The following is a 13,805-nucleotide window of genomic DNA, read 5'->3' as shown; positions in this document are numbered from 1 at the left end:
GGGAAAGTTGTTTGACAGAGTATATCACCATCTCCAAAGGTCCCTGCTTTTAGGTTTCAGTAGCCAGGGTATTAGCAAGCCAGGAGGCTCTTTTACACAGTCTGTTCATAAGTGTTCAGAGCTCCCTTGGACAGAATACCATTCAGTTCCAGCTTCAAAGATTATAAAGTTGTGGTTTGTAGTAGCTGTGTAAAGACCAGTGTAATGCACTTGACTGGCTAGATGTCCCGTCTTAAGGCAGAGGGGTACAGCCAGAGACCCTGGCGGCTTTGGAGGTGGTTTAAGTAATGAGCCTGGCCTAACTCATCAGATTGAATGGTAGTGTGGAATACTTCCGGCAAGGCAGATTATGTATGTGGTTGTAACGTAAATTGAACATATGCTTAAAGATGTTTGTTTTATTTTTATTGTTCTTTGTAATGGTAAGAAATAATTATGGAGCATAGGATTGTATTTTCAAAGCCACTGGTAGTTTCAAAACTGGTAGGAGGAATTGAGATATGAGTGCCCTGGCCATGCAGGCAAGTAACTTATCAGTAATTAGGGTATGAGGTGATAGCTGGGTGCTAGGTGACTTTTTTGAATGTGCTTAGAGCTTATCACAGTGTCAGCTCTAATGTGTTCTTCAGATTTTTAAAAACTTAAAGTGTTAATTTGATGGTTTTATATTTATCAAGAGTGCATAAAAGTTACTGGCTCTAATAACATTTCTGTTTTTTCTTGCCACTTACATGTTCTTTTAGAGTATTTTTAGTCTAACCTGTTTTTTCTTTCTGCATGAGTATTTTCATTGTAGGAAGTTTGGAATATCTCCACAAGTGAGATAAGACTTATTTTCTTCCACCACTCCTATAACCATGATAACCACTTGAAATTTATTTTTGGTCATTCTTGCATAAGAATGCATTTTATTTGATTCACAATGAGCTGTTTCCTTTGCTTCAGACATTCCTTGTGTTTCTGTCTTTCATGTGTCTGATTAACTATGCATCTCAACTTTGTAAATTCAGAGAGTGAGGAGGGATAAACCAGTTAAAAACATTTGTGTGCTCACAGTGAAATCTGTTCTCAGAGCAACATTTTAAGTAGCAAGAAAGAATGTTTTTCAGAAAATACCCGAACTCTTATATATGGTCATGGTTTTGAAGTCCCTTCCATGTTACTTGTGGTTTATAATGTTGTAATGAAATGATAATCTAACAATATACGTATTTAATATCCTTAAACCCTTTTGGGATTTATCTTTTGCTTTTCTTCTTACAACATTACATTTTCAGCACCTGTCCATAGGTAACAAACTGTTGCATGGAAGGTTGTGTCTGCCTTTTAATTTGAAGATCCTTCCTTGAACAGTCTGAGAGGCCTTCTTCAGTAGAAAATGGGACACTCAGGATGGATTTAGTTATAAGACGATGTATAATAAATATAAATATATTAATACTGTCATTAGTACTGTCTTACTGTAATGTTTATTAATATAGATGTATTAAAATGTTCTCGTGGCATTTTTCCTTCAGGAATGCCTGAGTTAGATGAATACACCATGGAGAGGGTCCTGGAGGAATTTGAACAGCGATGCTATGACAATATGAATCATGCCATAGAGACCGAAGAAGGCCTGGGGATTGAATATGATGAAGATGTTGTCTGTGATGTCTGCCAGTCACCTGATGGTGAGGACGGCAATGAGATGGTGTTCTGTGACAAATGCAACATCTGTGTGCACCAGGTATGTGGGCAGCGAGGCCCAGAAAGGAGCCACCTGGGATGTGAGCTCATCTGCCACCAGGGAGGCCAGAGGTCTTCTACCACATAGAGTATATTTTCCTGCTGTCCTTAGTGAGTTAAAGAAGTGTGCCCTATGGACGATGTCTCTTTTTTCTAATTGGTTCTTATAATGTTTGAAGTATTTCCTGTACTTTTTTTTTTTTTTTTTTACAACTGGAAGAATACGATCCTTTATGGGAATCCTCCTTCCCTCACCTGTTTTTATTTCTATCCATAGAAGTGAGGTTTACTTAAAAAGAATATATGAGCCCCCTCTGCCCTTCCCACCTGAGTTTAGATATTAACACTGTGGGGGGTGGAGAGCAATACCTAAAAGGTGGTTAGTTTGCTATTATTAGTTTGTTAGGCTGCCATAACAAAATACCACAGGACTGGGTGGCTTAAAACAACAGACATTTATTTACGATTTTGCAATTCTGAAGGTGGGAAGTCTGAATTAAGGTATGTTGACAGGGCCATGTTCCCTCAAACTTGTAGGGGAATCCTTCCTTGCCTGTGCCTGGCTTCTGGTGGTTTGCTAACACCTATTTTTTGGTTTACAGCTGCATAGTTCTGGTCTCTGCTTTTGTTTCCATATGGTGTCCTCCTTGTGTGTCTGTCTTCACACATAGCCATCTTCTAAGAACACCAGCCCTGATGGATTAGGGGCTCACCTCTGACCTCATCTTAACAGATGACATCTGTTAGGACCCTGTTTCCAAATAGGTCACATTCTGAGGGACTGGGTTTAGGACTTCAATATATCTGTTTGGGACACAGTTCAACCCATAACACTTGGTAACGTGTGGTAGTATGTAAACTGTGATATTGAAGAAGAACAAAGAGGTCCCTTTTCTTAAACTTTTTTTCCTGTCCTTCCTGATGCCAGTTGGCATCTGGTCATTGCTTGCCACCATCCACAGAAAGGTAAATCCTTTGGCTTCAGTAAGGATAGGCACTGGGTGATTTTAAAAGCTTGTGACAGCTGACGCTCTTCTCTCTTATTTATTACTTAATGCAATAATGAACTAATTTAGATTTCTGTGGGGACACATGTTTATATATACTTTTAGGATTTAAAGGGTTGTCTGTCATCTATTGATGTTGAGATTTAAAACAAACCTAAAAGCGAGACTCGTGTACAATAGGTCCTTGGGTGACCTCTCAGAAAGAAGAATCCAATTTGTTCTGTGAAATTCTTCTTCATCATTTTCTTTATAGTAGGTCTTCCTCGTGGGCTTCCTCTCTGCCTGGAGATGTCACTACTGGTGGCCTCTTGTCAGCTCATCCTGACAGGGAGACGTGAGGCCACAGTCTCTGCTTTAGTTGTATTACAAGTCACCTTGTAGCTCTAGGTTTTCAGATTATCTGGGAAATTTCCTTGAGATGGCAGAATTCTTGCAGTGGTTTTATTGTGTCAAGATGATTGTGACTACGGATGTTGCCTTTTTGTTGCTGGTGTTATTTACTTGGATGATGTTTCAGTATTTTTCATACCATTTTACTTATTTTTTTTTTCCTGAGAATTTTGTTTGAAAATAAGGGTTCTGTTTGAAAACTAGTTGAACGCCCTGTTGTATAAATGAATTCACTGATGTCAGATGGGTTGTCCAGGATCCCACTATGGTTTAGTGATAGAGTTGGGACTGGGACTCAGGACTCCAGACCCCCCACACCTGTGCCCAGTCCTCTGTTCCTTACGTCATGTCTCTTTTCCTTAACATCTACTTCACCTTCCTTTTGATGTTTTCTTCCAGACTTCTTTTTAAGGCATACTGTACATAATCTTTTAATTTAGCTTAGATTTGATTTTCCAGAAAAAAAAAAAAAATCTCATTTCAAATGTGACTTTCTCTAGAATGCCTGATACAGACTTTTTTTCTTTCTCTTTTTTTCTTTCTTTTTTTTTTAGTATTTGAAACCTTAATAGTATCTTTTAGTTCTATTAAAAATTTTTTTTCCAGTAAGTCTGTGTTGACAGTGGCTTACTCATGGCACCGGCTTAGTGCTCCTAAGCTCCAATCTTGGTGTTACTTAACTTTGCTCCTCATGCTTGTGGTTTCCTTTCTGCGTCCTGGATATTCACATTGCATAGTGGCTGTGTTTTTCCTGTCTGGAGGATCGGAGCTATGTTACTGTGACTCTCGGCTTTCTGACTTCTGGGTCATTTAAGGATAAAGTTCTGAACAATTTGGTATATTTAAAGGTTCTGAATGTGCTCCTGGTACCATCCTGGTTTTGTGTCTTCACTTATTTAACATTTACCTTTTCTTTTGAACCATCTTAATGACTTTAGTTGTAAAATCCTTGATTTCAGCAGTTCAGGCTATCTTGTTCAATTTTGTCATTTTGTGCAATGCAGGCTTTATTTTAAATATCAGCTAGAGGTACCTGGTGGCTCCTTTGGTTAAGTGTCTGACTCTTGATCTCAGCTCAGGTCATGAACTCTTGGTTTGTGGGATCGAGCCTTGTAGGATTCTCACTCTTTGCCTCTCCCCCACTCGTACTCTCCCTTTCTCTCCCTCAAATAAATAAAACTAAAAAAAAAAAAAAAAAAAAATATCAGGTAAAGAGACCAAATTATCTGTCTTCAGTGTCTCATTTTTCTGTGCCTGTTGTGTTCACTTGGGAGAGTGATAGAGTCTAGTGAGTAGAGTTTGCTGAGCTGTGAGAATGTGGATGTTCCTTAGTTCATTTTTCTTTCTTTCTTTTTTTTTTTTTTTTTTTAAGTTTGTTTATTTATTTGAGAGACAGCATGGAAGTGGGGAAGGGCAGAGAGAGAGAAACAGGGAATCCCAAGCAGGCTTTGCACTGTCAGTGCAGAGCCACATACAGGGCTTAATCTCAGGAACCATGAGATCATGACCTGAGCCGAAACCAACAAGAGTTGGTTGCCACATTATCTCTTTTCCTTAACATCTACTTCATCTTCCTTTTGACATGTTCTTCCAGACTTCTCTTTAAGGAATACCGTACTTAATCTTTTAATTTAGCTTAGACTTGATTTTGCAGTAAAAATAAAATAAAAATAAAAATCTCTTCAAATGGGACTTTCTCTAGAATGCCTGATACAGACTTTTTTTTTTTTTTTAAGTATTTGAAACCTTAATAGTATCTTTTAGTTCTATTAAAAATTTTTTTTCCAGTAGTCTGTATTGACAGTGGCCACCCAGGCCCCCCCCCACCCCCACCCCATTCTTATTTCTGAGGCTGTCTCATTGAACCGCTCTCAGAGACTCAACTGCTTTGTGCATTTTCCCCTCACTTTGTATCCCACCCACATCAGCAAATCAGAGGAGGAATAGCTTCCTATCAGTTAGCCTTGTGAAGTGTTTCAAGAATTTGCTGCCCATTATTTAAAAATTTGGTGTGTGTAGATAGGTGCCTCTAGCCACACAGCAAAGCAGAATTTCTATAAACTTTTTTGTCCTCCAGGTGTTTTCAGGACTGTCCCCTGGTAAATGAGTATGTGTTGTCCCAGATACCTCCTGGCTGCTGCTGTCAGGCTGCCTGGCATTTTTGCTGAAGGGAGAGGGTCTCCAGCTAGGTGGACCTGGGAGTACTTCTGTTAAAATCATCCTAGGTGTTTTTAAATTAATAGGTATATGGGGAAAAGTAAATCTACCTTCTTTCTCTGTTTTCCTTGGGGAATGGCTTCACAGGCCTGTTATGGAATCCTCAAGGTCCCAGAGGGTAGTTGGCTATGCCGGACATGTGCCCTAGGGGTTCAGCCAAAGTGTTTGCTGTGTCCCAAGAAAGGCGGAGCTATGAAGCCTACCCGCAGTGGCACCAAATGGGTCCATGTCAGCTGTGCTCTGTGGATCCCTGAGGTAGGTGTGGTTCTTACTAGTAGCTTAGCTCAGGAGGTACTGGTTTTTAGCTGGGCACGGGAGTGGGGAACTGTTCATAAATAAGGGGTATTGTAGCTAATGAGTAAAAAGACAGCTTTTAATTGCTGTCTCCCCCCTGCCCCCCAAGCTGAATCTCAAGTGTATTGTCATCTTGTCATGGTATATATTGTGGGAATGTTAACTGGAAGCAGCAGTGATTTGGACTCTCAGTTGGTGGTGTTCAGACTTCACTTCAGAACTGTGTCGTGGCCAACCCACTGCTGATACATGTTCCCGGGAGTGGACCTGCAGTGTGGCCTAACTTTGGCCTGGGTGCCACTGTGTCCTTCCCCAGGGATCAGCACTACCTCTTTCGTTTGGCCTGGGGAGCCATGTAGCATGGTTAAAGAGCCACTGCTGTAGGTCACATTTCTGTGATTTTTACTAAAATTTTTACTTAGCCTCAACCTTTTTAATTTTAGGTCTGATCTAATTTATTTCAAGTCCCAGACCTTGACTAATTTAATTTGCATGGCTCACTATGAGAATATCATTTGTGATTCAGATTTCAGCATTTCTTTTGGTGTGTGATTTTGGGTGCATTTTTCCTCCTGAGGAAAATTATCTGGGGATGATTTGGATTGTAGTTTCATGACTTGGGTTTTGGTACAACTGGATCTCACGGTTTGGTATTAACAGCTATGCAGTTCAGTGATCCAGGCTGAATGCAGAGAGGATACCTTATTTATCTTGGTAATTTTCCACTTTGAATGTAATAATCTTTTCTGATTGAAGAGAATGGTATTCTTCAGTGAGAGAGGTACTAAAATTAGTTTATATTTACTTTACTCCATTGTTCACAAACTATTTAAATTAAGATTTTCAGTCTTTACCACTTCATTGTGGGCCAGAGGTATATTAGATAGTTCTGTCCTGATACATAACTGTCTTTGCTGTCAGACACTCAGGTGAGAAGTGAATATTATTGGTTATCTGAGTGTTTTTATAAATAGGGACATGTATGTCAATTGAACTCCCCTTCCTCCCTCTCCCCCTACCCCCATGCATGGAGGGCATGGGGCACGGGCCATGTGCTCTGGGCTCTCCACTCTCTACTGCTACTGGACCAGAGCTGGCCCCTGACCTGTCCAGATGCTTTAAAGTAGGGGTTTTCCTGTCATAGGAGAGTGCATGCATGCCTGCCCCTTGTCGCTATCAGGTAGGAGGTCTGCATGTAAACAAGATCTTTAAGTTTCTATTGTCCATGCTCAGTCCTTGTTGGTCTGATGGCCTCTGCTACCCTGTCTTGCTATTCCTTGGGCCTGTAGGTGAGCATTGGCAGCCCCGAGAAGATGGAACCCATCACGAAGGTGTCTCACATCCCCAGCAGTCGGTGGGCGCTGGTGTGTAGCCTCTGCAATGAGAAGTTTGGGGCCTCCATACAGGTAATCCTCTCAGTTATGATGGCTCTGTTCTGGAGCTGGACGAGGGAGGGCTGTGTGAACTCTTAGAGGATTTGGTCATGGAACTAGAATCCAGAAAGCAGGGCAAGGTTCTCCCAGCCCTTCTGAGTCTGCTGAGGAGTGATTCCAGCGGGGTATAAACACCTTTAGCTGGCGAATTGTGTCCAGCGTAACCAGAACCTTAGCTGTAACAATCACAGAGCAAGTCAGAAGTCCACCTGAGCTGTACGGCAAGTCAGTTCATTTCTGGTTTCTACCTTTCTGCCCCAAGCCCGGCATTGCAGCTCTTTACACAGGCAGGGAAGAACCATTCTTCAGGGAAGAACCATTCTTGACACTGGAGGGTTGGCCACCTTCCCACCTGCACTTAATGCGGCTGGTGGCAGACCAGCTCTGTGAGTTTTGGTGCACACATGGGGTGCCTGAGACCTTAGATGTGCACTATTCCAAATCAGCTTGCTGTGCTAATAATAATAACTTTAGCGTTTGTTAGAGAAGATTCTTTGGAGCACCAACTGGGTAGTGGGACACCCATGAGGTGCTGCACCAGGTGTTGTTTGCAGAAGTGTTATCTGAGTACAGGTTGGACATCTAATTCTTCCTGGCACCTGGGATGTGTGGGATGGAGTGTGTGTGTCTGGGGGGAAGAAGCAATAATGTTAAAAGTTTTGCTTGCATATTCCATGTCCACACACAGACAAATGTAGAAAATCTTTAGGTAGGATTATGGAGAGAATGTAAATGGTGTGCTACTTCTTCATGTTTTCTAAAATTCTGCTTGAGAAATTGACTTCTGGGGCTCATGTTATTATTGGCCTTTAGAGTCATGACTTAAGATGACCAAGATGCTGTTTCCGCCAAGGTCTTCAAATGGTGTATGTGGCTTTGGCTCTCAAGGTCAAGTCTAGCTCTTCCTCTGGGAAGAAAGTCCAGCTCAGGGCCACCGGTCTCAGTGACACATTCTAGGAGTAGTGGTTTCTCTGTTGATGTAGAAAACACAACAGATCAGCACAGATACAAACTGCCAGTCTTAGGTTTTGAAGAAATGACCTCATGGGGCAAAATCATTTTGTATTTTGGCTGGTAAATCTTGTTTCAGTAAAGTTATCTACTGACTGGAGGCTTTAAAACTTTTTCATTTTGTAAGCCTAGTATTTCTACTTTTCTTCATTATCACCTCCACTGGAGTTCGAGAATCCAGAATGTAACGAATATTCAGAGGGTGAGGCATGAGATAGCTGGTGGGATTTGGCTGCAGACCTTGAAAATAGTGCAGGGTTTTGCATGTGAATAGAATCTGTTTAAAACATGACAAACACCCTCTGGCCTTTTGGGAGAAAATGGAAGAAAAAATTTTTAAAAAGCCTCAGAATGAAAAACAAGCATTAGAACCCTGTGAGTGTGTTTTGTATAGACATACCCACGTGAACACTTGCAGGACACAAGCAGAGGCAGACCGAGGGAAATGGAAGTTGTTTCCTTCCATGTTACCTGATGTGCTTCCGAGGATAAAATTTATGCCCTTTCCTGAGCACACCTATCCACGTCCTGAACTGATGTTTGTGAGAGGTGGGTAAATGAGACCTTTGTTTCCCTTTTGAAGAGAGAACGATAAAATGACTTTTTTTTTGTTGCCACTGACCTCTTTTTCCCAGAACATTAGCTTGAAAAAGAGGCCAACTAAGGTTGATGATTTTTCATATCTTCACAGAATAGAATGATTTTTATTAAAGAATTCCTCTCCGAAATGTCTGCAGCTGTGGAGGCTCTGGTTTATGTTTCTGTAACATCTGTTTGCTGAGTCAACCTGAATAGGAAAACCCAGAGGAAGGCCATTTGGCGCCTTTACAAAGTCCTGTATAAATATTCCGCTGCAGCTCATTCCTCTTTAAGGTCCGAGCGCTGGGTTAGGGGTAGGTTAAGCCAGACCCAGATAGCGTCTCAGTCATCTGTTCCCACTTTGACTTCCCGCTTGGCTGCGCGCTAGAAGGGAGGAGCACTTTGTATGTTGATGATAGTGGCCAGGTGTGTATGTGTGTGTTCTGCCACTAAAGCTGATTTCACACATTTCTTGGAATTGAGGTTATTTATAGGTAAAATTAACAGATTTATGTTAGTTCATATGCTATAAGTGTTTGTAATGGGAATGGTGAAGGGAGCTGGATTTTCTGTACTTGTGGGTATAAGAGACTTTATAAAAATGGAAGAAATCATGGCTGGCAATGAGTCACCTCTTAAATACCGAAATGATGAGGGAAAAAAAACCCCAACTCAAGCCTCTGCCATTTGTGGTTCTGGGATTTGGGGTCTGTTGAATGAGTTTAATTAAGCTTTTCAGGCTGGCCTTGGGCCACTGGGTTCTGCTCCTCTCTGCAGCCCTGGTGTGCCCGGGGATCACTTGGCCTCAGACAATACAGTGTTGCTTTTGAGGGACTGGCTTTAGTCACCACAAGGAACCTCCTTCCAGGGATTCGCCCAGCAAGATCAGATGGGGAGAAGTTAATGATTTTCCTCCTGCTGGGCTTCTGGCTTGCCATCTGAATCAAGGCACTAAATTATAGCCCTGAGCAGGCAGTGAGAGGGAAGGTGTTCAGTGAGGAGGAAGGCATGGCTGGGTGGTGCCTGGTCTCTAGGTCGACCTCCCTGTGACCCACAGGAAGCAGGTCCTTCATGGTTCTGCTGCTCAGCAGTCAGGCACACGTGACGCTGGGAGTAGCTGGTACTACCAGTCCCTGCGCACACTGGTCTCCGTGCAGGGCCTGCGCTGGTCCCTGGAGCCTTCTGCATATGCTGGAGCTTCTTCACGGGTGAGGAGACCTTTTCTCATCTGCCTTCCTGTGCTGGATTCTCTTTTCTCCTTTTCTTTCCTGCTCGTCCAGGAGTTGTTTCATTCATTCTTCTCAGACGTGAGCAGCCCTTGGCTGCTTGGAGGAACTGTAGCATTTATTTTTCCACTTGTGTTGGGCTCTTCTCGGCTGGGAGTGAGAATGAGGATTCACGTTCCTTTAAAAACTCTGACAAGCAGTCATTCTTCCTGAAGAGATTCTTTTTCAACCTTTTAATATAAGCACACTTTTAAAATAGTTCAAATCTAGGAACACCAATTAATGTTTCAAAGTTTACTCTGCATGTTGAGCACATGTTCTTTTTAAATATAATCTGAGTGCCAGACCACCTTTGTTTGTGTGTGGCCTTTGTATAATTGTGTCTGCTTTTAGAGGCGCTTTGGATGCAGTTACCTTTCTGGGGAGTTGGGTTGGTTCACCAAACCTTTCAGCCGAAGGGTTGGTTCACTAAACCTTTCACCTAAAGAGTCCCTTTAAATCCCAAGCCTTACCTTACTTAAAATATGACTCGGTGTACCAGGGTTGATCCAGATAGAATGTCCTGCCCCGGCACGTGTTCGAGGTGCTGCTCTTCCTGTCTGTGTGTGCGCGTGTGCGCGCACACATGGGGGGTGCTTGGCTTGGAGGGGCTTCAGCCCCGTCACTCCATAACGGTCTCTTCTCTCCTTCTCTGTTCTTACCAGTGCTCTGTGAAGAACTGCCGCACAGCCTTTCACGTGACCTGTGCTTTCGACCGGGGCCTGGAGATGAAGACCATCTTGGCGGAGAACGATGAAGTCAAGTTCAAGTCCTACTGCCCGAAGCACAGCTCACATAGAAAACCCGAGGAGAGCCTCGGTGAGGGGGCCACTCAGGAGAATGGGGCCTCTGAGTGTTCCCCTCGGAATCCGCTGGAGCCTTTTGCCAGCCTTGAGCAGAATCAAGAAGAGGCCCACCGGGTGAGTGTCCGTAAGCAGAAGCTGCAGCAGCTGGAAGATGAGTTCTACACCTTCGTCAACCTGCTGGATGTTGCCAGGGCCCTGCGGCTGCCTGAGGAAGTAGTGGATTTCCTGTACCAGTACTGGAAGTTGAAGAGGAAGGTCAACTTCAATAAGCCCTTGATCACTCCAAAGAAAGACGAAGAGGACAATCTAGCGAAGCGGGAGCAGGATGTCTTGTTTAGGAGGCTGCAGCTGTTCACTCATCTGCGGCAGGACCTGGAGAGGGTAATGATTGACACTGACACCTTGTAGTGACTTAGAAAAGAAGATTGCAAAGAGGCGGCTGCTCGCCCAGAGCAAGGAATGGTAGCCAGTTCATTTACTCTCAGACCCTTGTACATACTGCAGCATGAGGTTGTGTTGGTTCAATATACTTATGGGCCGGTAAACTCATTGTACATATGTGTAAGACTGCCACAGAGTGGGGAGCTTCTCTGTGATTTATTTTTAAAACACTTTCCTATTAATCCTTATTGTTCTTCTGTAAGATCACATGGGGTGTGTCCCCTCCGCCTTTCATTCCAGTACTAGCGGGAACTGAGCCCCAGGGAAAATGACCAAAGGATTGGCTCAGAATTGTTTGCAAATGGAGTTAGAAAAGAAAACCAGGTGGATTTAATTCGTGGTGGGGGCGGACAGAAGTAGAGAGCTCTCTTGTTCAACCTGGGGAAACACTGGGTGCTTGTGACGGGCTCATCAAGGAGAGCGAAGCACCGCCTCTCTGGCCCACCTTCATTTCTTGGCTGATTCACAGGGACATTCCGGTAATGTCACGGAGGAGAGCAGGCTGTGGGTGCTGATATGTGTGCATGATCTTATATACACGTGCATATCTGTTCCAGAGGTTACTCCTGGCAACGAGGTGCTAAGTCATCACTGAGGCAGTGTCTGTATGTTGTGCGTGTCTGCTCGTGTGTCCATGCCCATGTGTGTCTATGCGGTGTGTCTGTGCAGGTGTGGGGTGGGGTACCTGGTGCATAGGGGTATCTGATCTGTCTGAGGAGCCCCTTGTAATGCTCAGGACACTTAGTTTATCACACTACTGGATTGCTGAACGTAGTGGCTGTTGGCTGCCTGGAGCCTCAGCTGATGGCACTTCCCTCAACTGTTTGCTGTTTTGTGCCTCCCCAGTTCTCCATTACCTTTGGAGTCCCAGTCTGGACCTCCCTTCCTGCTACTGGAATAATTAGGAATGGGCTCTCTTCCCTCCAGGGCCTCCTGCTCCCTGTAGGTAGTCTCTGAGACTTGCTAATTGGGGATACATCTTAGAGCATCTTCTGCGTCATCTCCCCTGACTGCCAGCTACTGTTGAATTCATTAGTGCAGAGGAGATGGGACTGAGGCTCTCTGGCCTGAAGCATCCTGCACTGAAAGGCACCCAAGTGGCCTGAAATGGTTAACGCATCTCCCCCAAGCACCTCACTTATTAGCAGGGTGTGATTCATCTGCCTGGGAGAGGATCTGACACGTAGATGATTTGAAATATGAGAGTGTAGGCAAGGAATAGGGAAAAAAAAGGAGCAGTATTAAGCCAAAGATCCAGATCTCACAGAGACCTGCATGGCCCTGTTCTAGACGGCAGAGGAGCAAAAGTATTAAGTGTTCATTAGAGATCCTTCTAGTACGAGACTTGAGTGCCCAAGGACCAGCTGTCGTAACACCCCTTCCATGACCAAGTTAGGATTCCAGATTCAGGCAGAGGCCGAGCAGGAGAGGCAGGCGTGAAGCGCTGGAGGGTTTGTGAGGCTTTTGTGCTGCCGTGCCCCCCCTGGTGGTGAGTGTAAAGAAGACCTCGCCTCGACCACATTGTGTGTGTGGCGTTTTTGTTAAGAGCTGAGAAAGGGATTCAGAAGGATAAACTGGAATCCTGGTGAGAAGCCATTATATTATCCCAGCCTGACAACTGCTGTACTTGGGGTGCATGAGCTATGGAGTCAGATAGTCCTCAGGAGGGAGGACGAGAAGTCTAAATGTTTGGACTGTGTTTGTCTCACAATCACCACAAAATAAAAGTGTAGAAAATGCTTGTGGTGTACTAACTCTTTTCTGTACTTAAGTTACTCAGATTAACATGCACTTATAATTCAATTCTAAACATTTTTTTTTGAAGTCATCACTGTTGGTTTTAAGTAGAATGATACCAATGATGTATGAGAAACAGGGAATAAATCAGGATTTTTGTGTGTGTGTGTGGCATTACTTACATTTACTTTATTAAAAGCTTAAGAGATCTTAGGGAATTTAGTGTCAGTTTTAAATGGGCTTATTATAATGAAAAATATGTTTTCTGGGTTTTAAAAATTGAAATATTTGCTGTGCTCCTGAGAGCTGCACAGTTCTTTGTAATTATAAACAAGTATATGTCAGCCAAAGGCTTATCAGGGCAGGGGTAACCAGAACAAATAACAAATTACTTTGTGTTTCAATTAAGTTGGATTTCTAATTCACACAGTAGTTCACAGCAGGTATGCAGAATCCAAGAATACACGAGTCTGTGATCAAGGCTGTGGTCAATACCAAACTGACAAATAAGTAGACTTCATTAGAAATGTAAACCACTGATAACTGATAATGGTAATAGCTCTTTTTTGCAAATACACACCTTGGGGCATTGCACACCTGGGTACAATTCTGGATCAGAAAGGTGGCAGGAGTGGATTTTAGGAGGGTTTGAGAACCAACATCTTTAAGAAGACACCATTGCTGATGTGTAGTCTGTGGCTATGTCAAGTTCCTGAGGCTGCCACTCACTCTGGTGGGGTTCCTTTCCCCTAGACATCTTTTAAAAGATGCAGTAAACATCCGTAAATGAGTACGTGCTCAGATAAAGACGTACTGCCTGTGCACTTGTGGCTGGGTCATCAGAAAGAGCCAGCCCCTGGGAGGCTATCCTACTCAACACAGTGGAATGATCACCTT

At 43.4% G+C, this 13,805-nt stretch overlaps 1 protein-coding gene across 18 annotated transcripts in view; it reads left to right on the top strand.

The window, feature by feature from the left end:
- The window catches only part of JADE1 (jade family PHD finger 1), a 59,488-nt gene that overhangs the window by 35,448 nt on the left and 10,235 nt on the right, over positions 1-13,805 (top strand). For 13 of the 18 annotated variants that reach the window (XM_045467666.1, XM_045467606.1, XM_045467657.1 and 10 more), the window contains 4 exons: positions 1,518-1,729; positions 5,430-5,597; positions 6,926-7,042; positions 10,590-11,111. In XM_045467666.1, coding sequence (XP_045323622.1) covers positions 1,518-1,729; positions 5,430-5,597; positions 6,926-7,042; positions 10,590-11,111 — 1,019 coding nt within the window. Of the gene's footprint in view, positions 1-1,517; positions 1,730-5,429; positions 5,598-6,925; positions 7,043-10,589; positions 13,072-13,805 lie in introns of those variants that run through there. The other 5 variants (XM_045467704.1, XM_045467711.1, XM_045467694.1 and 2 more) reach the window with 2 other exon arrangements.

Source organism: Leopardus geoffroyi, chromosome B1 (genome assembly GCF_018350155.1).
Source record: "Leopardus geoffroyi isolate Oge1 chromosome B1, O.geoffroyi_Oge1_pat1.0, whole genome shotgun sequence".
Lineage (NCBI taxonomy): Eukaryota > Metazoa > Chordata > Mammalia > Carnivora > Felidae > Leopardus > Leopardus geoffroyi.
Note: the sequence above shows the minus strand (reverse complement) of the source record. Positions and strands in the feature narration are given on the sequence as shown.